We start from the raw sequence: 24,092 nt of genomic DNA, 5'->3' as shown, positions 1-24,092 counted from the left end.
AGATAAAAAGATCTTTCCAACAGTTTGGTAAAGCTACTCCTTAAAAGTAAGGACTTGGTAAATCGCCTCTCCAACTCGTAATTTTCCTCAGTCGATAGGAACTCTATATCCGCTCCCTGTTCGGTGTTTTTCTCGGAGTAAATTGGACACATGAGTAAATTAAGAAAATAAAAGGTATCAGGTGAAAAAGTGGTAAGAAAAAAGAAACTATGAAAGAAGCTTTGGGTGGTTAGAAATAGTTCGGAGCTATCAACGCAAAATCATTGGAAAACTAGTATAGGAAACTTTTGAAAAGGGAAATAAATTGAGGTTGCTATTTGTTTTGTTAACTCGTTAAACTTATTGGTTTAACAAGTTAATTATAGGAAACACCTAGAATTGCTCTTAGAAAGGGCAGGACAATGCCTTTTACATAAAACAACTTGTTTATTCTTCTCTTCTAGTTACACTTCGTTTATTCTTCTCTTCTCAGTTACAGACACACCTTGAGTCAATGCTTCAGTTTTTCCTTGCTCTAAAATTATCTGTACCTTTTTCAATAAATTAGGTAGATGCATTATGAACTTTTAGCGCCACTTAGTTAGAGTTGTCAATATTTTATTTTCTTCTACAAATAGAACCATCTTATATTTACATCAACAAACAGACACATCAATGTGTATGCAATCATTTCTATCCAAGAGATACTGGAGGCAAATGGGCTGATCCCACACCCACACTCCGTATAAACTCACTCACGCATGCGGGCTGGCCCAACACAGGCAAGCGTTGCCGCGCATGATTTCTAGTGAATGCCTTATAGGTGACAAGACTGGTTATGCTCGCTCCTGTAGTCCTGTGGCGTCCTTAGTTGATGCCAATTCAGGAAGTCTTAAAGTTCTACACAGGCTTTCTGTAAAAAGGAAAAGCATGGGCATGCATCTTACTAACTATGGCTGGTCCATAGTGTAGATACCGTCATGGCTGAGACTTGAGACAGTCTCACTCTTCAGTTGTTCATCTACTGGTAGCAAGTAGTCTAGATGTGTTTGTAGCTGCTTTTATTCAGCCAATTGGCCTTCTGTTACATAAACATTGGCCTCACGTACACAATTGTACTACATCTGCCGTCAGTCTTGGTACGAGGTCACCACAAATGACAGATTATATGTCAATGTTGTTGCAGGGACCAAACCATTCTCTTACTTTGTCAGAACTCAATTTGCAGAGACTAGTCTTTCATTTGTTTGTTCAAAACCTAATCAGTGTAATCAGATTTACTTGATAAGACCGCCAAAATTTTCATGATTTTATCCTCCTCTTTCCAGCACCTGTGGCGAATCTACTTACATTTGAGGGGGTGCGGATGCTCTTACGAGAAAACGAATATAACAACAATTACAACCAATTCTTCAACTGCACCACGTATGGCATAAATCCATGCAACCACAGGACACCTTTATCCATGCAACCGCCCACATGAAGTGCTCTCCCAGTTGCGATTTGCACATGAGTAGTTTCGAGTTGAGGACCCGCAGCCTTAAGGCTCTAGGGCAAAGCACATATCCCAAAATGTGCGTACAGTAGTTCTTTCAAGTAAACACTAAATAAGACTACAGCAGACTTCAATAAATGGGCATGAAACACCTAAATGAGCCTCAAGCTTAAAACGAAAAAGAACGTTTATTTCCTAACCAAACTAGAGAACAAACATCAATCCCATATCTGTAGAGACAAAAAAAGGCCTTGTTTTAATCCAAGCCTGCAACATATTTGCCGTATCCTCATAAATAATCTATCTTCATGTGGGCGGTAGGGCTAGAAATCATGACTGGACTCTATCTCAGGAGCTATGGTGTCGAATCATTTCGGATGGTGCAGCTGCGCCTCGCTTCTTGGCTTCTGAGCTGCAGATGCTGGGAGAGGAACAGGGACTCGAACGAAAGAATTACGTGCTGGAAACATGCGAGCCTGCTTCTGGTAGCCACAACTTCTTCCGGATTATCAAGATCATTTCGTTCTCCTCTGATTCTGGGCTTGGCTCAGCATCTACAACAGTTATTGCTTCCCAGTGAAGTGCGTGGAGGTACTTCTTGATGAATTCAATGATAGTGCTCTTGTCCCTCACGATGACAAACCCAGTTGGCCTGAGGATACGATCCATTTCAAGGAGCAGGTCTTCAGCACTGCAACCTCTTTTATCAAGGTCAGAGAAGACTGCCCATGCATGGAGAAGATCATATGTTCGAGGATAGGTTGAGAAGGCTTCACACCTGCAAACAAATTATTGCATTAGACTAAATTGTAAATGTGGAAGCACAATGTCCCCGCTTCTGCGGAAACTTGCCAATAATAACAATCTTGATTGCAAACAATGCGGGCCTAATGATTAACATTTGCAATGGCAATGCAACAAAACCTTCACTCAAACCAAAACAGGAAATGTAACTCAAGAATATAGTTTCAGTTGCCCAACCCTGGATCTGGCTCTTTTTTATAGAGCTTTAGAGGCCTCAACCATGAGGCTCATGATCGTACTGCTAAACTTCATACTAATTTTCACAACAAAGAGTACAGCATACAAGGCACAGCACAACACATTTGGGAGGGACCAATAGACATACAATGTTAGCATTATGGGCCAAATACCATTGCAGCAATCAAAACAGATTTCCTTTAACACAAGACACCCAGTATTTTCAGATGCATCAAGGGTAGAACAGTAGCAGAATGGTTCTAATGAGCCTCGTCCTAAAGGTGCTTGTTATGTCTAAAATACCAAGAATAAATTCTAACAAGGAAACACTCCTTACAAAGTATTGAAGGAATTCACTCTTAAGTTAAGTTGCATAGGTCAGCACAGCCAATAGGTTCAACAGTGTTTCATCATAAAATTCATCCGTGATCTTGTAAGTTGTAACCTAAAGTCTGATCAGAATATAGCTGTGAGATACAGCATTCACCATCAATATAGAGTTGTAATTTGCACTTTTAATTACCACTAAAACATAAGGGCAAAAGGCATGGCAAACTGGTACCATGTTGATATCTCTTAGCTGTACAAAATTCAATAATAACAATGGATAAATTTATAGGTGCTTAACACATACCAGTCGTGATTGCTGCCTATCAGCCCTCTATCATAGATTATCTTGAGGGTGCTTGGTCCATCATGTGGCACAACATTCATCACCCATACGTCTTTTTCCTTGAGTGCAGCAGCAAATGACCCAAAGTTTGCTTTCATGTCCATGATGTTTCTAATAGCGTCTGGTTTTACCTTTGGGCCCAACAAACTCCAATAATTTTCTACTCTTTGCTGCCACATTTCCTGCACAGCAAGAATTACATCAGCAATCTTTATGCAGTTCTTATGAACTCAAATAAGAAAGTTCTGAATGTAAATGGTATGTCATTATCATAAAGACATTGTAAGGTCAACTAACCGTGTCCTTTTCAAATGTGTCTGCAGTAACATACAAATCAGCAAGACGGGGAGGCGGGGTTGTTAATCGAGCAGGCCAGGGAGCTAGCCCAGTTCCCCCATCTCTGTGCATTTCTGAAAACATAAAACGACTTGTTCAGTATTCTTCTTGCATCCCAAGGTTAGAGAAAGTGAAAATAATAGGGGCAAAGGGAATTTCTACCCTATGCCTAGCTATTACTGATAAACATGAAAAGTATATATTGAAAAAAAATACAATTGTTTCCAGAATTGTTTATCTACAAAAAAGGAATCATGCCTTGACATAGCAAAGACCATGAATCAACAAAGAAACTAATTTAGTGTTATATTCACATCCCAAAGTCAGAAATCGTGTATGACCAATGAGAGAAGCAAAATGTCACAAGTACGTTCTTTTTTTTTCTCAGAAAAAAGAAGGGTACACCTTTAGTATCAAACGACTAGGTGGGAACAGGATAATTACTCACGTTCAGGATACGGAGTAATGCAAGCTTCCATTGGCACTCCCCATACTGAATCTGGATCATCACCACTTTTGCATAGAGGTGGCTTTGTACCATGTGCTCGTCTCTTGTAACAATCATTGTTCAGAGGTTTCACCCAAATAACAGTTTGGTTTCTTTTCTCTGCAATTTTCCAGCACATCCTTTCCACAAGGGCACTCATTTCTTTCCAGATTCGGAGATCCTCCTCATCCTGTGCATATGCTTCAGGAGAGGAGTAAGCAAAATAACCTCCAGGTCGTAGCAATCTGTCTAGTTCAAGCAGAAGAATCCCATCTCTTTGAAGCCAATCGATCCTACAACGTGAACAATGGGCTAGTTCAAATGATCTACTTGGGTACGGAAGCCTTTTTGTTCCCAAAACACCAAGATATGCAGGGATCCCTCTTTCAAGTGCAAACTGAATCTGATTCTGATGCACATCGTTTGGTGCCAAAGACATTGCTATCACATTAGAAGAAAGTAGGTATCCTCCGAAACTAGCAACTCCACAACCAACATCAAGAACAGTACGAAGCATCCCCTCATTGTTTATATTGTTATCTTTGAAATTTAGCATCTGCCAAATAGTAGAGATGGGTCAGATAAAAGAATGTCAGGGCAACTTACAAAGGAGTCAAGGCAGACGGCTTACATTTGCAATATTTGATATATATTTGTCAGCTCCATGGTGAAAATGGGTCCCACCACCTGGAAACTTGATCTTTTCACCGGCTTCAACCATCCAATTCTGGTCTGACTTCTCTTTTGCAAGGTGAGTGTGTGGAATGTTTGCTTTCCACACTACATCACGACTTTTTGGCCATTTTATACGAACCTGAAAAAAAATTGTGGATCTGATACAGCTCAGCAAGGATCCAATCAAACAGAACTAATTTCAGATAAGTGTAGATTGGAAGGTCAGTGCACGTGTTATTAACAAGAAAAAAATATGAATAAACCAGAAAAGCACAGGGAAAACATATAACCATGTCTTGACAACGAAGACAAAATCATCTTAGTCAACTTGCAAAAGAGCTTATATTATTGATTGAATGAAGCACACACTACTATATACAAGATGCAGTTGCTGCAATTATTACATTAAAAGGACTGGTTGAAAGCTTGAAATGGTCAGTCTATGAACTCAAGTCAATTGAGATATATCTCATGCAAGATCTAATTAGAATAAAAGAACACTTTGAGAGAAGAATTAGATCAGTAATGACCTTATAGCCATGTGGTGGAGGAATCAAGCAATTAAAACGCCTTTCGGGTGGAGGGCAATGCCTCTCATAGTGCTCCATCAGGTTTAAATCCAGCTTCAGCCTCATTTGATATATCAAGTTCCTATCCAAGCAGGGGATCAGCTCAGAGTGCCGGTCATCACACACCTAAACACCCAAGAAAACAAACAATTAAAATCATGAACAGACAATCCACAAAAGAAAAGGACTGATCACTTGTTGGGAACTTACAGGAAAGCTCTTGGGCTTGACATCATCTGCATCCCCAGTTCCAAAAATGGACTCTTCAGAGCCATCCTCACCATCATCACTGCCCCATCCAAGTGACCGTGAGAATTTGGTCCCGTACTCAAATGCGGTGGTCCCAGCCTGTCCATTGGAGCCCGAGAAATACAAGAAGAGGAGGCATAGGCACACAATCATCACACAGCACAGCACAACCGGCCTCTTGCTGTGCCCCGAGTCATTTCTCCCCCTCATCTCGGATCCCAACTTGCCTTGCCCTCCCTCTAGTATGCACAGGCCTCAGGATTCATAAAGGACTGACTGGAATTCCTCCCCTCTCAGTCACACTGATCTGCAAAGGAGAACACCAGTCCTTAGAAACAACCCTATCACTATCAGAAGCTATCAGTAAGCAGGAAACCCTACCACAAACACACAGCCTGCAGAACTGAAACCAAGATGGAAGCCCCCCAAAGAACGGAAATCGTTAGGAAGAATTAAATTCTCCCACCAAACGCCCCAAGACTTGTACAAGATGCAATTAAACGGGGAATTTCCTGTCCAAGTAAGCCAACCTTCAGTGCCCAAAGGTGAAAAAGAAACAGCAGCAGCAGTGAAGTGAAGTGGGGGACAGATCACAAAGAGGGAAGATCACCACCCCTTTAAATAAAGCTCCCTTTTGCGGCTTATTTTACTCGCGGATTCCGATCTCGGGGGCTTTTGTTGGAGGAAGCGGGCTTGGAATTCGGTTCACCCGCACCGAACCTTAAGAACTTGGATTAGGCGGCCAAGCATACACGGAAATGGATTAGGCAGCCAGACACACAACAGACGCATAAAAGGCTTTGAATTTGACGCGGTTCAAATGCGCGACAGCGACGGTCACCACTGCGGCAGGGTGTGGCAGTGCGACGCGTGATGGGAGTGGAATACGTCCGGCGGAAAAAATTAAAAAAATGACACTCGAAAGATTATGATGATACTCGGTGAAGTGGATCATGTGTCTATGAATGTGGGTCCAAACCACCGATGTTTCTAGTCCCATTTTTGTCCGGCGCGAGAGCGGAAACAGATTAAAAAATCGAAAACTAACCACTATAACGGGGCAGCCTACTCCCAAAACACACGAAACCAACAGAATCCTAACAGACGAGAAAAACACCGAACGGAAAGCAATCGCAGCACGGGATAGACCTCCGCCGCGACCGCTGCGTAGGCACCGGGCTGAAATCGCGCAAGCGAGCGCGCGTATCCACGGCGGCTGCTCCCTCGGGCGAACCCCGGCGGCTCTGAGGGCACGCCGGGCAGTGCGAACGGCGGCAACAGATCGAGTAAGGCCGCCCTGCCGCCGCCTGGGCCGAGGCGGGGACCCGCATTGCGGCGCGGGTCGAGAGGAGGGGAGGGGTGGAGGGACGGAGCAACGCACCGCAGCGCCACCGCGGGGCGCGGTCGCCTCCGGTCGCAGGGCAGGGGCAGGGCGGAGAGGCAACCGGTCACGGAGCGAGAGCCAGCGGAAGGCCTCGACTTGCGGGGTAGAGCGAGCGAATGTGCAGAGGAAGAGAGAGAGAGAGAGAGAGGGGTGGGTATTGGCCTATTGGGTAAAAGCTGGGCCCCGGTGAGTTAAGGTGGCAGGATGACGACGACGCGGGGATTATATGACAATTAACTGAGCCCAGCAGATTTTCACTATAGATGGCCATGCAGCCCGCGGGCTCGCGGCCCGGCCCATGGCCCGGCGTTTTGGCCCGGTCCGAGAACGGCACGGCACGGTGCCCACCGGGCCCGGGCCGGCCCGGCCCGAGCGACCAGGACGGGCTTGGGCCGCTACCCTAGCCCGTGGCACGGCACGAGCACGGCCCGGTCCAAAGAGGCGGTCCGGTGCCCCCACGGCCCATTAGCTGGCCCAACAAGCCCCCTCCCTGGCTCCCCCTCTTGATATAAAAGGCAGGCGTCGCTGTGGGCCGCCCCTAACCCTAACCCTAGCTTCACATTCCAAATTTCCAATCGCCTCGCCGCTGAGTCGCTGACCGCTCTCCACTCTCGCCTCGCGTCTGGTGCCTCGACGCCTCGACCTCGATCTGTCACCGCCGTTCGCCTGGTGCTCGCCGGCCCTGCTCTGGTGACCTCGCCGCCGGTCCTGCACCTCGCCTCCCTCCTTTCCCTCTTCTCCTTCTCCTCCCTCCTTTCCCTCCTCTCCTCCTCCGGTGTACCATACTACCATGTGAGTGGCTTGTGCCTGTCAGTCGTTCCGCTGCCGCTCACCGTCGTTCTAACCGGTGTCTCTCTCCTCTGGTTCAGTCTTAGGCTCTTGGCTCCCTGGCCTCTTCTCCGGCACTGGGCTCCGGTGGCGTAGGTGAGTCGAAACCCTAACCCTAGATCCGTCTCTCTCTTTCACTCACTGTCACTCTCTTGTCTCTGTTCTTGTAAGTTCTAAATTTGTAATCTTCTTCTTCGTAGGTTGGTGCCTGACGCTGTGTCGTCCTCCTTTGGAGGCGCCATGGCAAGCCCACCAGTGTCAAAGCGCCCCTGTCCACCGTCGAGGGGCGGTGCTGGAGCTGGAGCCAGGGGCCAGGGCCAGGCTGGCCGGCCGTCCCCCTCCCCCCCTCCCTCGGCCTCGGATTGGGAGGAGCTGGAAGTGGAGAACGACGACGACATCCATGAGGATGCAGCCGGGTTGTTCCGCATCGATCTCGGTGACGGTGATGGCACCCATCCGATTGATCTCGATGCCGGCGACGACGACGGTGGGGTGGCAGCCTCCACTGACACTCATGGTACCTCATCGACTGGTGGTGGTGGTAAGCTCATATCTGCTGTTTGGGAGGATTTCACTGAGATTAAGGAAAATAACATACGAGTAGCTGCTATCTGTAAAATGTGTGGCAAGAGGTATTGTCGGATACCATAAGAAGGGGTACCCTAAGCAGAAACCAAAAAGACAAACGGGGTCTCAGCCAAAATCTCCGATTCGCTCGAGGCCCCCTCGCCGAGGCCCCTTCGCCCGAGGCCCCCTCGCCGAGGCCTCAGAAGTAGTACCGATTCTCCGATTCGCCCGAGGCCTCCTCGCCGAGGTCTGCAATTCTCCGACTCGCCCGAGGCCCCCTCGCCGCTGACCTCGGGCGACCCCCTACCAAAGGCCTCGGCCGACCCCCTCTCTCGTCGCAGGCCTCGGCCGGGCCACCGATCCTCCGTCTCGCGCGAGGCGGGCACGGCAGCACTCTGCTGCCTCTTCCTCCTCCCGTCCCTCTGACAAAACGTCATGTCGTATTAACTCAGCCAACTGCTGCCCCTGACATCAGCCGCATGCTCGGCACAGTACAGCAGAACGACTGACGGGACAGGAGGCAGGACTGGGCAGGGGTTACCCGCCACTGTGCTAACCACCATGCACATGATTGACGCCCGTACCTCACTGTGCTGCCAACTCCCGCTCCGAGAACAACGCGGCGTGGGGAGCCACGTCTGGGCTACTGTGGCCTCAGAATCAGTACCCAGGACTAATAATTCCCTTCAGAGCCTCGGCAGTTAGCCTCAGGGGCTCGGCAGCCTGAGGATCCATGCCCGCCGAAGCCCCACGATGGCTCGGCCTCGGCATCTGCAGAGCCACGGCCCCCTACGACATCATCACACGATGACCAGCACGTCGCCCGCCATGTCCTGCGTCAAGCTGTACGGGAGTCCCACTATGCACAAAGCCGAGTACGACCGGCGCGTCACTTCTCCACGACAAGGATGGGGGCACTCCGTCGACCATGCCACGAACAGTGGCCGGCTACAGGGCTCGGACACGCCAACCCTGTTAATAAAGCGCTAGGTAGTAATATGTGTACGTTCCGGTTTCTCCCTTAGAGTATAAAAGGGAGGGACTGGGGCCATTTCTAGGGGAGGAGGAACAAGCAGAAAGACGAACACACCGATAGAACTACACACCTCTACGCTGCTTGGGAACAACGTCTCAAGCAGCCCGCACCACCCTCGCCGAGACCTGGGGCTAGCTCCCTCTCTCACCTAGCTTGTAACCCCCTACTACGAGCACTCCGGTGCAAGGAATACAAGATCGATCTCTCAGACTGGACGTAGGGCCTCGATTGCCCGAACCAGTATAAACCTTGTGTCTCTTTGCATCACCATCCGGGATTAGGGGCACGCAGCACAAATTCACTCGTTGGTTGAGGGACCCCCGGTTCCGAAACACCGACAGTTGGCGCGCCAGGTAGGGGCCTCTGCGTGTCAGCTTTGTCATCCTAGCAAGTCCCGGATGGCAGACCCCGTACGACCATTGCGTCTCGGCACCAGTAGTTTGGTTCGGGAGCCTGGAGTTCATGTCTCTAGGGCATGAATACGACATGGTGCTCCTCACTCCTCGAGCCCCACCGTCCGACGATGAAGTCACGCCCCGGCAGCCCAGGCGCAGGCGGCGTCCGGGCGGCCGCTCTCGCCGCGCTCGCCAGGCACGGCGCGAGCAATGCCACCCCGACGCTACGCGAGCCCGGGGCGGCACGCCACTCCCCGCCGATACCCTACGACCAGCTGTTGGTACGGGGTCCCTGACTGGGGACCTACCTGGCCTGAGCATGGACGAAGGAAAATCGCCGGTGGCTTACGGCGATGCCCAGTCATCTAACCTCGCTCCGCCACTCCCTGAAGAGCCGACCCTGGTGGGGCAGAATCTGGAGACGGCCCCGTCCCCATACCCCTTTGGGTTGAGAAATGCCGCCACCTCTTATGCCTACGCTTACGCTGCCGCTCACGAGCACCCCTCGGAACGCCGCCAGCGCTTCGCTCTCGACCTAAGCACCCACTCCGACCCCTCGGACGAGGACGAGGCATGGCCCGGGGTGGATTTCTCCGAACTCCACAACCCTGGGGCTTTGCGCCAATTCTTGGCCACAACCGACTACTGCCTCGGCTATTCTGACTCCGACGATGAGGGACTCACGATCCATCCCGTGAGTGCTTCCACGTCGGGCTCGGGATGCCAAGGGCGGGCGAAGAGGAGGAGAGGATAGGCAACCATTCCCCGCCCCGAGCAGGGGCGGGCGACGCCACACCTCCGCGTCCCGAGGCCCCGACAGCACGGAACGAGAATCCCATTCGCGGGGGGCATCGTCGCCCAGACCTGGAGCAGCTCCGCGAGCTTCAGGCCAAGGTCGAACAGGACTCGACTCCTTCTGCAACAGCTTCGGGACACTCTCGAGCAGGAGCAGCGAGGGCGCGGTGAGGGCAGGAGGAGCCCGAGGGAGGGCCCGCGACGTCCATCACCGCATCAACGACAACGAGGGGGGAGAGCCACCCCCAATCTTTAACCGCGCTAGCCAGAATGTCGCAGCTGCTGCGATGCTGGTCCGAGCGAATGCCCGAGCCCTCCACCACCGAAGGGCGACGGGTCCGCGGAGAGCTCCGCGACCTCCTCGAGACCGCAGCAGTGCAGCAGGCCGAAGAGTTCCGCCTCCCGCCGGCGCGGAGGCACTTCGGAGCAACCCACAGCGCAACCTCGCCGGGGCCAGGATGCCTCGGTCCGTCCCGAGGCCGCTCGCGCACCGACGGTCGACAGGGCCCCCTCGGTGCGTGACCGACTTAGGGACCAACGCGAGGCACAGGGCAACCACGAAGTAGTTGGCAGGCGACGGCGCCACGACGACGGAGCCGCCCGAGGCTACCACCCACACCGAGGCGGTCGCTACGACAGTGGAGAGGACCGCAGTCCTTCCCCTGAGCCGCCAGGACCTTGGGTCTTCAGCAGGGCCATCCGCGTTGCTCCTTTCCCCGCCCGGTTCCGACAGCCGGCCAACCTCGCGAAGTACAGCGGCGAGACCAACCCGGAACTTTGGCTCGCCGATTACCGCCTGGCCTGCCAACTGGGTGGCGCGGACGATGATCTGCTCATCATCCGCAATCTCCCTTTGCTCTTGACGGACTCGGCGCGAGCCTGGCTTGAGCATCTCCCCCCCTCGCAAATCCACGACTGGCGCGACTTGGTTAGGATCTTCGTCGGGAACTTCCAGGGCACTTACGTGCGCCCTGGGAATTCCAGGGATCTTAAGAGCTGCCGCCAGAAGCCGGACGAGTCTCTCCGAGACTTCATCCGGCGCTTCTCCAAATAGTGCACCGAGCTACCCAGCGTCGGTGACTCGGAGATCGTCCAGGCTTTCCTCTCCGGCACCACTTGTCGGGACTTGGTCCGAGAGTTAGGACGCAACGTCCCGCGCTCTGCCGCCGCGCTCCTCGACATCGCCACCAACTTCGCCTCGGGCGAAGAGGCGGTGGGGGCCATCTTCCCCAACAACGACGCCAAGGGGAAGCAGAAGGACGAGGCCCCCGAGGCCTCGCCCACCCGCGTCCCTAAGAGAAAGAAGAAGGGTCGCCCGGGGAAGCAGGAGGTCCTCGAGGCCGTTCACGTCGCCACAACAGATCGCAGGAATCCCCGAGGCCCCCGCGGCCCCGGGCTATTTGACGACATGCTAAAGAAGCCCTGTCCCTTACCATCAAGGCCCGGTGAAGCATGCCCTCGAGGAGTGCACCATGCTCCGGCGTTACTACGCCAGGCTTGGGCTCCCCGACGACGATGAGGCCAGGAAAAGGGGCGCCGGCGAAAGGGACGGTGATAAAGATGATGGGTTTCCCGAGGTACGCAACGCCTTCATGATCTTTGGCGGACCCTCGGCATGCCTCACGGCGCGCCAGCGAAAGAGGGAACGCCGGGAGGTCTTCTCGGTCAGGGTAGCCACCCCCCGGTACCTCGATTGGTCTCGGGAAGCAATCACCTTTGACCGGGATGACCACCCCGATTACGTTCCAAACCCCGGGCAGTACCCGCTTGTCGTCGACCCGATCGTCGGCAACACCCGGCTCACCAAAGTACTCATGGACGGAGGCAGCGGCCTCAACATCCTCTACGCCAACACTCTGGAGCTCCTGGAGCTCGACCAATCACGGCTTCGAGGTGGTTCCGCGCCCTTCCACGGCGTCGTGCCAGGGAAGCGCACACGACCCCTCGGACGCATTGACTTACCCGTCTGCTTTGGCACTCAATCCAACTACCGTAAGGAGGTCCTCACCTTCGAGGTAGTTGAATTCAAGGGGGCTTACCACGCCATCTTGGGGCGTCCCGTGCTACGCCAAGTTCATGGCGATCCCCAACTACACCTACCTCAAGCTCAAGATGCCAGGCCCCAACGGCGTCATCACCGTCGAGTCCACGTACGAACATGCATACGACTGCGACGTCGAGTGCATCGAGTACGCCGAGGCCATCGTGGAGGCCGAGACCCTCATCGCCGATCTCGACCAGCTTGGTAGCAAGGTTCCCGACGCCAAGCGGCGCACCGGGACCTTCGAACCCGCGGAGGCCGTCAAGTTCGTCCCAGTCGATCCCACCGTCCCCGACGGTCGGGGACTGAAGATCAGCGCCACCCTCGACAGCAAATAGGAGGCCGTGCTCGTCGACTTTCTCCGTGCGAACGTCGATATGTTCGCATGGAGTCCCTCGGACATGCCAGGCATACCAAGGGAGGTCGCCGAGCACGCCTTAGATATCCGGCCAGGCTCCAGGCCGGCAAAGCAGCGCCTGCGCCGGTTTGACGAGGAGAAGCGCAGGGCCATCGGCGAAGAAGTGCAGAAGCTCGTGGCAGCCAGGGTTCATCAAGGAAGTATCCCATCCAGAGTGGTTGGCTAACCCTGTACTAGTCAGGAAGAAAAGTGGCAAGTGGAGGATGTGCGTGGACTACACTGGTCTAAATAAAGCATGCCCGAAAGTCCCATTCCCACTACCACGAATTGACCAAATCGTCGACTCCACTGCAGGATGCGAAACCCTCTCCTTCCTTGATGCGTATTCCGGTTACCACCAAATCAAGATGAAAGAGTCCGACCAGCTCGCGACTTCTTTCATCACCCCATTCGGCATGTACTGCTACATAACCATGCCGTTCGGCCTCAGAAATGCAGGGGCCACTTACCAACGGTGCATGATCCAAGTCTTTGGCGAACATATCGGACGAACCGTTGAGGCCTACGTGGATGACATCGTAGTCAAGTCCAGGAAGGCCGGCGATCTCGTCGGCGACCTGGAGGTTGCCTTCACATGTCTCAGAAAGAAGGGCATCAAGCTCAACCCCGAGAAGTGTGTCTTCGGGGTCCCCGAGGCATGCTCTTGGGATTCATAGTCTCAGGAACGTGGGATCGAGGCCAACCCGGAGAAGGTCTCGGCCGTGACCAACATGGGCCCGATCCGAGACCTCAAAGGCAGTGCAGAGGGTCATGGGATGCCTTGCGGCCCTGAGCCGCTTCATCTCGCGCCTCGGCGAAAAAGGCCTACCCCTGTACCGCCTCTTGAGAAAGTCCGAGCGCTTTTCTTGGACCGCCGAGGCTGAGGAAGCCCTCGCCAGGCTCAAAGCACTGCTCACCAACCCCCCCGTCCTGGTTCCGCCCACCGAGGGCGAACACCTCTTACTCTACGTCGCCGCGACGACCCAAGTGGTCAGCGCGGCCGTAGTCGTCGAGAGGCAGGAGAAGGGACACGCTCTGCCCGTCCAGCGACCTGTCTACTTCATCAGCGAAGTGCTCTCCGAGACTAAGACTGCGTTACCCCCACATCCAGAAGCTGGTTTACGCCGTAGTCTTGGCTCGACGCAAGCTACGTCACTACTTCGAGTCCCACCCGGTGACTGTGGTGTCGTCTTTTCCTCTGGGAGAGATAATCCAAAACCGGGAGGCCTCGGGTAGAATAGCCAAATGGGCTGTCGAACTCATGGGGGAGACCTTGTCTTTCGCGCCTCGGAAAGCGATCAAATCAGCAGGTCCTGGCCGACTTTGTAGCCGAGTGGACCGACACACAGCTGCCACCTCGTTCAAATCCAATCAGAATGCTGGACCATGTACTTCGACGGGTCTCTGATGAAGACCGGGGCCGGCGCGGGCCTGCTCCTGGTCTCGCCCCTCGGAATACACATGCGCTACATGATCCGGCTTCACTTCGCCGCCTCCAACAATGTCGCCGAATACGAGGCCCTCGTCAACGGCCTGCAAATCGCCATCGAACTTGGAGTACGACGTCTCGACGTACGGGGTGATTCGCAGCTCGTCGTCGATCAGGTGATGAAAGAGTCAAGCTGCCATGACCCCAAAATGAGGGCGTACTGCGCGATAGTACGTCGCCTGGAGAACAAGTTCGACGGCCTCGAACTCAACCACATTGCACGAAAGTTCAACGAGGCCGCGGACGAACTGGCAAAGATGGCGTCGGCACGGACCCCGGTCCCCTCCGAACGTCTTCGCCCGAGACCTCCACAAGCCATCCGTCGACTACGCCTCGGCGACGGAAGAGGACCCATCGGCCGAGCCCACCGTAGGGCCCGAGGCCCCCTCTACCACCGAGACCCCGCCTAGCCGAGCCCGAGGCCATGGCGATTGACGCAGAGCCTCCCAAGGCCGACCAAGGAATGGACTGGCGAGTCCCTCTCCTTGATCGCCTCGTCCGAGGAGAGCTTCCTGCTGACAGAACCGAAGCCCGACGGCTTGCGCGACGCGCCAAGACTTACGTCCTCTGTGACGGCGAGTTATATAGGCGCAGCCCATCTGGTATTCTCCAACGATGCATCACCACCGAGGCTGGCCAATCCTTACTTCGGGACATACACGCGGGAGTCTACGGGCACCACGCGGCGCCTCGGACGCTCGTGGGTAACGCCTTCCGCCAAGGTTTCTATTGGCCAACAGCGGTGGCCGACGCCACAAAGCTAGTACGCACCTGCGAGGGATGCCAGTACTACGCTCGACAGACGCACCTCCCGGCCCAAGCCCTCCAAACCATCCCCATCACATGGCCATTCGCTGTGTGGGGGCTGGACATGGTTGGGCCTCTGCAGAAGGCACCCGGGGGCTATACCCATCTGCTGGTAGCTATCGACAAATTCTCCAAATGGATCGAGGCTCGTCCGATCGCTCAGATCAAATCCGAGCAAGCGGTGCTGTTCTTTACGGATATCATCCACAGGTTCGGGGTTCCTAACACCATCATCACTGACAATGGGACACAATTCACCGGTCGCAAGTTCCTAACGTTCTGCGACGACCACCACATCCGGGTGGCCTGGTCGGCCGTAGGGCACCCAAGGACGAATGGCCAAGTAGAGCGTGCCAACGGCATGATCCTACAAGGCCTTAAGCCAAGAATATTCAACCAGTTGAAGAAGTTTGGCAAGAAATGGCTTGCCGAACTCCCGTCAGTCATCTGGAGCCTAAGAAATACCCCGAGCCGAGCCACGGGATTCACACCGTTCTTCCTGGTCTATGGAGCCGAGGCCATCCTCCCCACTGACTTAGAATACGGCTCCCCGAGGCTACAGGCGTACAACGAACAAAGCAACCGCACTGCCCGCGAAGACGCCCTCGACCAACTGGAGGAAGCCCGAGACGTCGCGCTGCTACACTCAGCCAGGTACCAGCAAGCCCTACGACGCTACCAAGCCCGGCGCGTCCAAAGCCGGGACCTGAAGGTGGGCGACCTGGTGCTGAGACTGAGGCAGAGCAACAAGGGCCGCCACAAGCTGACCCCACCCTGGGAAGGGCCGTATATCGTCGCTCAAGTGCTGAAGCCCGGGACCTACAAGTTAGCCAACGAGAAGGGCGAAATCTTCACCAACGCTTGGAACATAGAACAGCTACGTCGTTTCTACCCTTAAATTTCCAAACGTTGTTTATATTGTTTCTCGAAATACAATAAAGAAGCGTTCTTTAGTTGTTATAATCTTTCGAGGAACCCCCTTATAGACAAATCGATTGTATAGAACCTAAGGACCGAAAGATCGTCTCAAAGGCGAAAAGGCCGGCCGAGCCGTGAGAACGGCCTATGCCTCTGGGCTACGGCAGCTCCCTCACCACCGTTTCAGCCCAAAGGACAGCTTAGGCTCCGAGGAAGTTCTTTGCAGAGAGGTTGTCTATCGATAGGGGCTCGACGTCACTATAACGCAATAAGGGAGACTCGGCTCTGCCTCTGCAAAGTCGAGCCTCCCTCGGGGGCTAAAAAGGGGGAACCCCCCTAAGTCCCGGACACCATTTCTCAACCGTTTTCCGAAAATTTCCACGCCAAACTCTCTCGCGCTCCGACGGGACCTTCGCAAGAAACCCAGAGACCAAAAGCTTGTCTGGAGGCCAAAGGGCCGGCCGAGTCGTGAGAACGGCCTACGCCTCTGGGCTACGGCAGCTCCCTCACCACCCTTCACCGAAGGACGGCTTAGGTTCCGAGGGATTTCTTCGCGATCGAGACAGAGGGCACAGACTTAGAAATAGAATGGAAAACGGTTAAGAAACACACATACGCAAATACTTTAAGGGCCTCGACGGCCACAAAAAACGTCACGATTCGGCAACTAACTCAATCCGGTTACATGGCCCCTTTTGGCCCAGGTCAAAGCTCAAGGATCGGCGGCTGGCGCGGGAGGGACCACCTCTTCTTCGAACAGCTTGGCCAACGCAGTGCCAGGCGCCTCGGCCGCCTCCAACAGCCTCACGACCTCTGCATCAGCCTCCTCGTCTTCTTCTGGCAACACATAGCCGTCACTGACAGCCTCAAGGTTGATGGCGTAGTGCGAGGAGACGACGGCCAGGGCGCGCTTGACACCCATGTGCAACGCCCCTCGGAGTCTCTCGCGGACGTGGCCGCTCAACACGATCAGGCGGCTCCCAAGGGAGCTAGCTGATTGGACCTCCTCGATGTCCAGAGCCTCGCAGGCGGACCGGACAGCGCTGCGCAGCGCCTCGTGCTCCCAGACCTCGACATCCAGCGCCGCTTGCACCGCGACGGAGGCCTCAGCCGCCTGGGAGGTTTCTTTCTCCAGATCTACGTCGCAACAAGGGGTCAGGAGTCAAGCGTGAACCAGGACAAAAAGAGCAAATGGAGCGAGGAACATGGTTCAGCGGAACTTACCCTCGGCCTTGCTCTTCCAGGCTGAGACCTCGACCCGAGAGGCCTCGGCCGCCTTGGTAGCCTCTGCCAAGGCGACTTTCGTCGCCTGATGCTCGCTCTGCTCCGCACCCAGCTGCCCGGCTGTGACCTTAGCAGAGGCCGTCGCTTCTTGGGCCCAAAGCCTGAAGGAGTCTCACTCCTCCTCCAGTTCCTTGATCTTGGCCACCAGAGGGGCGGACTGCTCCTTAGCCGTGGCCAACTCCGCCTGAATATCAGCACAACGAAGGCGGAGGTCCTCCACTTCCGCACTCCGCGCCGACAATAGCCCCTGGGCATTGGCAAGCAGGCCCTTTTGGCGCCGGAGCTGGTCCCAGATATCCCTTTCATTTCGCAGGAACACTGATTTCCCAAGGGATCGGGTCTCAAGCTCCTAAGGAGGCAAAACAAAAAACGCACGTCAAACACTGCGAGGGGGCTCGGAGAGAGAAACAACGCGGCACGAGAGAGGAAAGTACTTACCCGCGTGACGCCGGGCAAGTCCTGACCCATAATAGTCATCGCTGTCTGCAGCGACTGCACTGCCAGTTGGTGGTACTGCTCGAGGGTGCCCCAATGCCCCCCCTCTGTGGTATCTTCAAGGGCGAACATGGGCTCCCCCTCGGGGTCAGCCCGGTTCCGCCAGAAAACACGCGGGAAGTTCCACCCACGAGGCTCGGGCCGTAGCCGGACAAGAGCCGAACTCCCCTCGGCGGGATCTGGGGCTGGCTGCTCCACGGTACTAGCCGCCTCGACGTCCGCCGCCTCCTTCCCATGGGAGAAATCATCAGACGAGATTGCCTAAACCAGGGGCGGCGCCAAAACTTGCTCCGTCTCCATCTCCATCGCCTCGGCCTCGACGGACCCGGGGGCTCTGGCCTCCGCCATCTCTACCTCGATGGCCCCGGCATCCACCGCCCTGACGTTGGAGGTCTCGGGGGCTTCGGCCTCGCCCTCAATGGCCTCGGCAATAGCAGACGCCCCAGCCTCCTTTTCCTGGGCAGCCGCCTCCTCCGAAACGGCTTCGCCCGATGCCGCGCCGCGTCGCACGCCAGCCTGCGCCTCCGCTGCCTGATGGGCGGAGGAGCTAACGTTCACCTTGAGCGCCTTACGGGGCGCCAAGGGAGGATCTTCCACCAGAAGCGTCTGGCTGGAAGAAAAGACACTCCCAAGGTCAGCATGCAACCAAGGGGCAAACAAGAAGTACTACGGAAGACGCTTACCGCGAACGGGGATGCAGCCGCTTCGACACCGCCAGCCTCCTCTGCAACGGCGGCGGTGGTGGCAGCAGCGCGGCCTCAGTGTCCACCAGTGCCAGCTGGCCTCCGTCGGACCCCGGTCCCTCCTCGACCCTTCGCGGAGATAATGGGGTCACCCCCACCGTCACCCGCTCCACCTCCACCGTCGAACCCATCGGGCTGACGGCACGCTCCTCCGACACCCGCACCTCGGGTGTGTCGGCCCCGGCCCCGGGACGGGCCGCCACTGGCCCCAGGACACCTCCTCCTTCTCCTAGGGGCGTCGGGCTCCTTGCCGGCGCCCCAGGCAACAGCTCCCTAATGTCGGGGAGGTGTTCCAGGCAGGCCGTCCCCACCTCACGCCCGCCGCCGTCGCTCGAAGAATCCGACACCGACGACGAGGGAGACGGCTCCAACGGGAGACCGTCGAGACTCTGACGCCGGCGACGGGCGTCCAGCTTTTCACGCGCGAGGAGCTTCTTCGTGCGCTTCGCCTCCTTGGCATCTTTCTTCTTCTTCGCCTCCTCGGCGCACGCCCTGTTCACGGATCGCCGCCGGGCGTCCTCGGGAACGGGCGGCGGGGAGCCTCGCACGTCTCTTATCCCCTATGGGAACGACGAAGTGAGACGACAGACAAAAAAGGTGAAAAAACAAGAAGGCCGCGAGAGCCTCGACAACATCCAACTTACCAGCGAGACATACCCCCGCGACGGGCGCATCGGGAACGGCACCAAATCGTCAATCTTCGGCTTCCCGTCTACCGCCTCTCTCACCCGACGCAGGGTCTCGTCGTCGGTAAGAGCGAAGGCGGACATCTTGACACCGGCGATCGAATCGCCCGGGGTCATCTCGAACAGCCGCCGCCGCCGGGCCATCAGAGGCAACACCCTCCGGCGGTGAAAAGCCGCCACAACCACGGCCGCCGAAAGGCCGTGGTCACGCAGCTTCCCCAAGGCCCTCAAGAGCGGTTCCAGCCTAGGCTGATCGGCCTTGACGACGCCGTATCCCCATTTTTCCGGTTGACTCTCTACAACCCGCCCGGTATAAGGGGGAAGTCCTCCGCCGTCGTTGCGGAGGTAGAACCAGCCGTCATACCAACGACGGTTGGACGTTGACAGCTGGGCCGGGATATAGAGGGACTGCCGGTCTTGGCGCACGTGAAGGGTGCAGCCGCCGGCCCTCTGCGCCTTCCGGGCCCCCCTCGTGCCCCCCGGCTTGGTGGTGAACGTCGCCCGGAACAAATGGAGCCACAACTCCCAGTGGGGAGCTATCCCCAAGTACCCCTCACAGACGGCGACAAAGATGGCCGCCTGCGCGATGGAGTTGGGACTGAAATTCTGGAGCTCCACGCCATAGTAGTGCGGGAGCGCCCGCATGAAGCTATCCGCCGGCGACCCGAGGCCTCGCTCATGGAAGACGGTGAAGCTCACCACGTAGCCGTCGCGCGGCCTCGGCTCCGACTCGCTCCCCGGAGCAATCCACTCCGGCTCGTCAGGATCGGTGATCGGGCGAAGAAGACCAGCCTCCACGAGCGACTGCAGCTTCTCCTCGGTGACATCAGACCGCTCCCAGGGATCCGCCGGAAGGATGACGGGACCACCTGCCATTGCGCGGCGGGGGACGCTCCTACAGCGGTAATCTCTCTCTCTCTCTTTCGTTCGCTCTCTCTCTCTCGCCCTTCTCCTCCCCGCTCTATGCTCTCAACGACGGCACGGAGGCAGCAAAAGCAAACGCAGAAAAGGTAAGGAGGGGGAGGGCGAGGCTGTTTGCGCATTTATGCAGGGACGAGTCGAAACCGACGAGCGACGAAATCGGGGAAGTTTTCCCAAAAAATCCGCTGCGGTTACCCAGATCCGGTCTTACCGCCCACACGCCCACTCCCTCCTCATTAATTGCGCGTGCAGTTACGTCCCGTCGACTGACGCCACGTCGCGCCCAACCGCAGCAGCAGCAGGCGCCGTTTCACCTCCCCGAAAAAGCTGCCTCAAAAGGCACGCCTGCCGTTGCTAACCACAGGGAGAGAGGTAACCCCCACCCGATTCCTTTCAGGCAAAGGAACTAGGCACCGAGCCTACTACGGTCCAGGGGTTCGAAGGCTGGGCCCTCAGGGGTTTCGACAGCCGCCCCAGGGCAACAGAGTCAGGGGCGACTACGGGCGAGCCTATGCGAGGCCGAGGCCCAAGCAAGCGAAACGCTTGGGACGCCCTGTGTCATGTCCGAGACCGGCAGGGAAGTCTCCGAATGGGATCCCACCGTAGGGAGGCACCGAGCCACCGAGGCCCAGCGAACGGCCTCGGCACCCACTAGAGAAACCCTCCGGTACTCTTGGAGCGCGTCTCCGGACCGCTAGCCGACCCCCAGCGAACGGGGTACGGGCCTCCACTCGGACTTACCCGATAACAGCTCACCGGAAATGCCGTCGCTCGCGCCCACCGAGGGTAGCGTGGCATCTTCCACCCCTCCTTCCGAGCGAAAAGGAAGCGCGAGGGTCAAACAAAAAGTCAAGAGAATCCCTGACGGCCCTCTTGCTCCGCGCAGAGGCTAAGGGACTCTTCCTGCAAAACATTGCCGAGTCCCAGCGACTTGGGCTCGCACACGAGGGGGCTCGGCAATACAAACCCTCCTTCCGAGCGAAAAGGAAGCGCGAGGGTCGTTCAAAAAGCCGGAAGAACTCCTGACGGTCCTCTCGCTCCGCGCAAAGGATAGGGGGCTCCTTCCGCAAAAGACGCCGAGACCCCGCGACCTAGGATCGCACCCGAGGGGGCCTCGGCCGACAGACCCTCACGCGCGAGGGGCGAACCAAAAGCCAGGGGGACCTCTGACCGCTCTCTCGCTCCGTGCGAGAGACTCGGGGGCTCTTCCTGCAACTTTGCCGAGACCCAGCGGCTCAGGCTCGCACACGAGTGGGCTCGGCAAACAGCCCCCGTCCGAGCGAAAAGGACGTGAGGGAGACGGACAAAAAAGCCGGGAAGACCCCTGACCGCCCTCTCGCTCTGGGCGGAGGCTCGGGGGCTCTTCCTGCACCCGAGATAAAGACAAGCGACCCAAGCCCGTTACGGTCCAGGGGTTCGAAGGCTGGGCCCCCAGGGGTTTCGACAGCCGCCCCAGGGCAAAAGAGTCAGGGACGACTACGGGCAAGTCTATATGAGCGCGCCCTGTGTCGTGTCCGAGACCGACAGGGAGGTCTCCGAATGGGATCCCACCGTAGGGAGGCACCGAGCCACCGAGGCCCAGCGAACGGCCTCGGCACCCACTAGAAAAACCCTCCGGTACTTTTGGAGCGCGTCCCCGGACCGCTAGCCGACCCCCAGCGACCGGGGTACGGGCCTCCACTCGGACTTACCCGATAACAGCTCACCAAAAATGCCGTCGCTCGCGCCCACCGAGGGTAGCATGGCATCTTCCACCCCTCCTTCCGAGCGAAAAGGAAGCACGAGGGCCGTACAAAAAGCTGGGGGAACCCCTGACGGCCCTCTCGCTCCAGACGGAGGCTAAGGGGCTCTTCCCGCAGCATCGTCGAGGCCCTGCGATCCGAACTCGCACCCACGGGCCCGGAAAACACAATGTAAACCCCTCACTCAAAAGAGAAAAAAGCCCCTAGAGAAGTGAAATCACTCCTCCAGGGCCTCGGGGGCTACACCCGGCGGGTGCGCTCGCGCGCACCCACCAAAACCTCGAGTACGAAACACCATCCCGACAGGAACTATCAAGGGCCGATTCTCGTCAGAACCTCAGGGGGAGTGCCTCCACTCCCCCCAAGGCTCGGGGGCTACTATCGGATACCATAAGAAGGGGTACCCTAAGCAGAAACCAAAAAGACAAACGGGGTCTCAGCCAAAATCTCCGATTCGCCCGAGGCCCCCTCGCCGAGGCCCCTTCGCCCGAGGCCCCCTCGCCGAGGCCTCAGAAGTAGTACCGATTCTCCGATTCGCCCGAGGCCTCCTCGCCGAGGTCTGCAATTCTCCGACTCGCCCGAGGCCCCCTCGCTGCTGACCTCGGGCGACACCCTACCAAAGGCCTCGGCCGACCCCCTCTCTCGTCGCAGGCCTCGGCCGGGCCACCGATCCTCCGTCTCGCGCGAGGCGGGCACGGCAGCACTCCGCTGCCTCTTCCTCCTCCCGTCCCTCTGACAAAACGTCGTGTCGTATTAACTCAGCCAACTGCTGCCCCTGACATCAGCCACATGCTCGGCACAGTACAGCAGAACGACTGACGGGACAGGAGGCAGGACTGGGCAGGGGTTACCCGCCACTGTGCTAACCACCATGCACATGATTGATGCCCGTACCTCACTGTGCTGCCAACTCCCGCTCCGAGAACAACGCGGCGTGGGGAGCCATGTCTGGGCTACTGTGGCCTCGGAATCAGTACCCAGGACCAATAATTCCCTTCAGAGCCTCGGCAGTTAGCCTCAGGGGCTCGGCAGCCTGAGGATCCATGCCCGCCGAAGCCCCACGATGGCTCGGCCTCGGCATCTGCAGAGCCACGGCCCCCTACGACGTCATCACACGATGACCAGCACGTCGCCCGCCATGTCCTGCGTCAAGCTGTACGGGAGTCCCACTATGCACAAAGCCGAGTACGACCGGCGCGTCACTTCTGCACGACAAGGATGGGGGCACTCCGTCGACCATGCCACGAACAGTGGCCGGCTATAGGGCTCGGACACGCCAACCCTGTTAATAAAGCGCTAGGTAGTAATATGTGTACGTTCCGGTTTCTCCCTTAGAGTATAAAAGGGAGGGACTGGGGCCATTTCTAGGGGAGGAGGAACAAGCAGAAAGACGAACACACCGATAGAACTACACACCTCTACGCTGCTTGGGAACAACGTCTCAAGCAGCTCGCACCACCCTCGCCGAGACCTGGGGCTAGCTCCCTCTCTCACCTAGCTTGTAACCCCCTACTACGAGCACTCCGGTGCAAGGAATACAAGATCGATCTCTCAGACTGGACGTAGGGCCTCGATTGCCCGAACCAGTATAAACCTTGTGTCTCTTTGCATCACCATCCGGGATTAGGGGCACGCAGCACAAATTCACTCGTTGGTTGAGGGACCCCCGGTTCCGAAACACCGACAGGTATACTGCTAGATCTGCTACTGGCACTGGTCATTTGAAAAGGCACCAGAAATCTTGCAAGGCTAAACATGATAACGATAAGAGGGTCCAGTCTAGGCTTGCTCTGAATGCTGATGGTTTGCACAACTGGGTGTATGACCCTGCTATTGCTCGTATTGAGTTGTGCCGGTTGATTGTTAGGCTGGACCTTCCATTAGGCATAGGTGAGACACAGGCCTAGGAGGATTACATTAAGCGTGCTCATAACCCTAGATTTGAGAAGGTTTCCAGACAGGCCACTACTAGAGATATGGGTAAATTGTTTGTTGAGCAACGTTCTATGCTTATGAATTCTTTGTTTCCTGCTTGCTCATCTATGTCTTTGACATCTAACATTTGGTCTGGTAATGCTAAGGAGGACTACATTTGGTCTGGTACTGACTGTCTATCTCAA

The 24,092-nt window shown here is 56.1% G+C and overlaps 2 protein-coding genes across 5 annotated transcripts; one reads left to right on the top strand and one right to left on the bottom strand.

Annotated features, from left to right (window-relative positions):
- Positions 1 to 1,643: 1,643 nt before the first annotated feature.
- On the bottom strand, positions 1,644 to 6,966 carry LOC136525843 (probable methyltransferase PMT3). Of its 4 annotated transcripts, XM_066518754.1 has the most exons (9): positions 6,058 to 6,408; positions 5,826 to 5,956; positions 5,406 to 5,751; positions 5,157 to 5,321; positions 4,583 to 4,765; positions 3,913 to 4,507; positions 3,426 to 3,538; positions 3,090 to 3,310; positions 1,644 to 2,252 (listed from the first exon to the last, which is right to left on the bottom strand). In XM_066518754.1, the coding sequence occupies exons 3-9, from the start codon at positions 5,652 to 5,654 to the stop codon at positions 1,928 to 1,930; spliced, it is 1,851 nt and encodes a 616-aa protein (XP_066374851.1). In that variant the 5' UTR covers positions 5,655 to 5,751; positions 5,826 to 5,956; positions 6,058 to 6,408; the 3' UTR covers positions 1,644 to 1,927. The 4 variants fall into 4 exon arrangements, with proteins under 4 accessions (XP_066374851.1, XP_066374929.1, XP_066374813.1 ...); XM_066518832.1 differs by lacking the exons at positions 5,826 to 5,956; positions 6,058 to 6,408 and adding an exon at positions 6,826 to 6,966; XM_066518716.1 differs by having other exon boundaries at positions 5,826 to 6,408.
- A 505-nt stretch (positions 6,967 to 7,471) lies between these two features.
- LOC136484710 (uncharacterized) lies at positions 7,472 to 23,957 on the top strand. The gene is made up of 3 exons (XM_066481654.1): positions 7,472 to 7,752; positions 7,857 to 8,288; positions 23,660 to 23,957. Exons 2-3 carry the CDS (start codon positions 7,897 to 7,899, stop codon positions 23,877 to 23,879), a joined length of 612 nt encoding a protein of 203 aa, XP_066337751.1. The 5' UTR covers positions 7,472 to 7,752; positions 7,857 to 7,896; the 3' UTR covers positions 23,880 to 23,957.
- The last annotated feature ends 135 nt before the right edge of the window (positions 23,958 to 24,092 follow it).

The sequence above is a fragment of the Miscanthus floridulus genome, chromosome 1 (genome assembly GCF_019320115.1).
Source record: "Miscanthus floridulus cultivar M001 chromosome 1, ASM1932011v1, whole genome shotgun sequence".
NCBI lineage: Eukaryota > Viridiplantae > Streptophyta > Magnoliopsida > Poales > Poaceae > Miscanthus > Miscanthus floridulus.
The sequence above is the reverse complement of the archived record's forward strand: the minus strand, read 5'-3'. Positions and strand labels throughout refer to the sequence as shown.

Excerpts from the sequence above, each read along its gene's own strand:
- LOC136525843 (XM_066518832.1), bottom strand. The coding sequence starts at position 5,654 with ATGAGGGGGAGAAATGACTCGGGGCACAGCAAGAGGCCGGTTGTGCTG. Across the intron at positions 3,539-3,912 it reads CATTACTCCGTATCCTGAAC|AAATGCACAGAGATGGGGGA; the intron begins GTGAGTAATTAT and ends TTATGTTTTCAG. Across the intron at positions 2,253-3,089 it reads ATAGGCAGCAATCACGACTG|GTGTGAAGCCTTCTCAACCT; the intron begins GTATGTGTTAAG and ends ATTTGTTTGCAG.
- LOC136484710 (XM_066481654.1), top strand. The coding sequence starts at position 7,897 with ATGGCAAGCCCACCAGTGTCAAAGCGCCCCTGTCCACCGTCGAGGGGC. Across the intron at positions 8,289-23,659 it reads TGTAAAATGTGTGGCAAGAG|GTATACTGCTAGATCTGCTA; the intron begins GTATTGTCGGAT and ends AAACACCGACAG.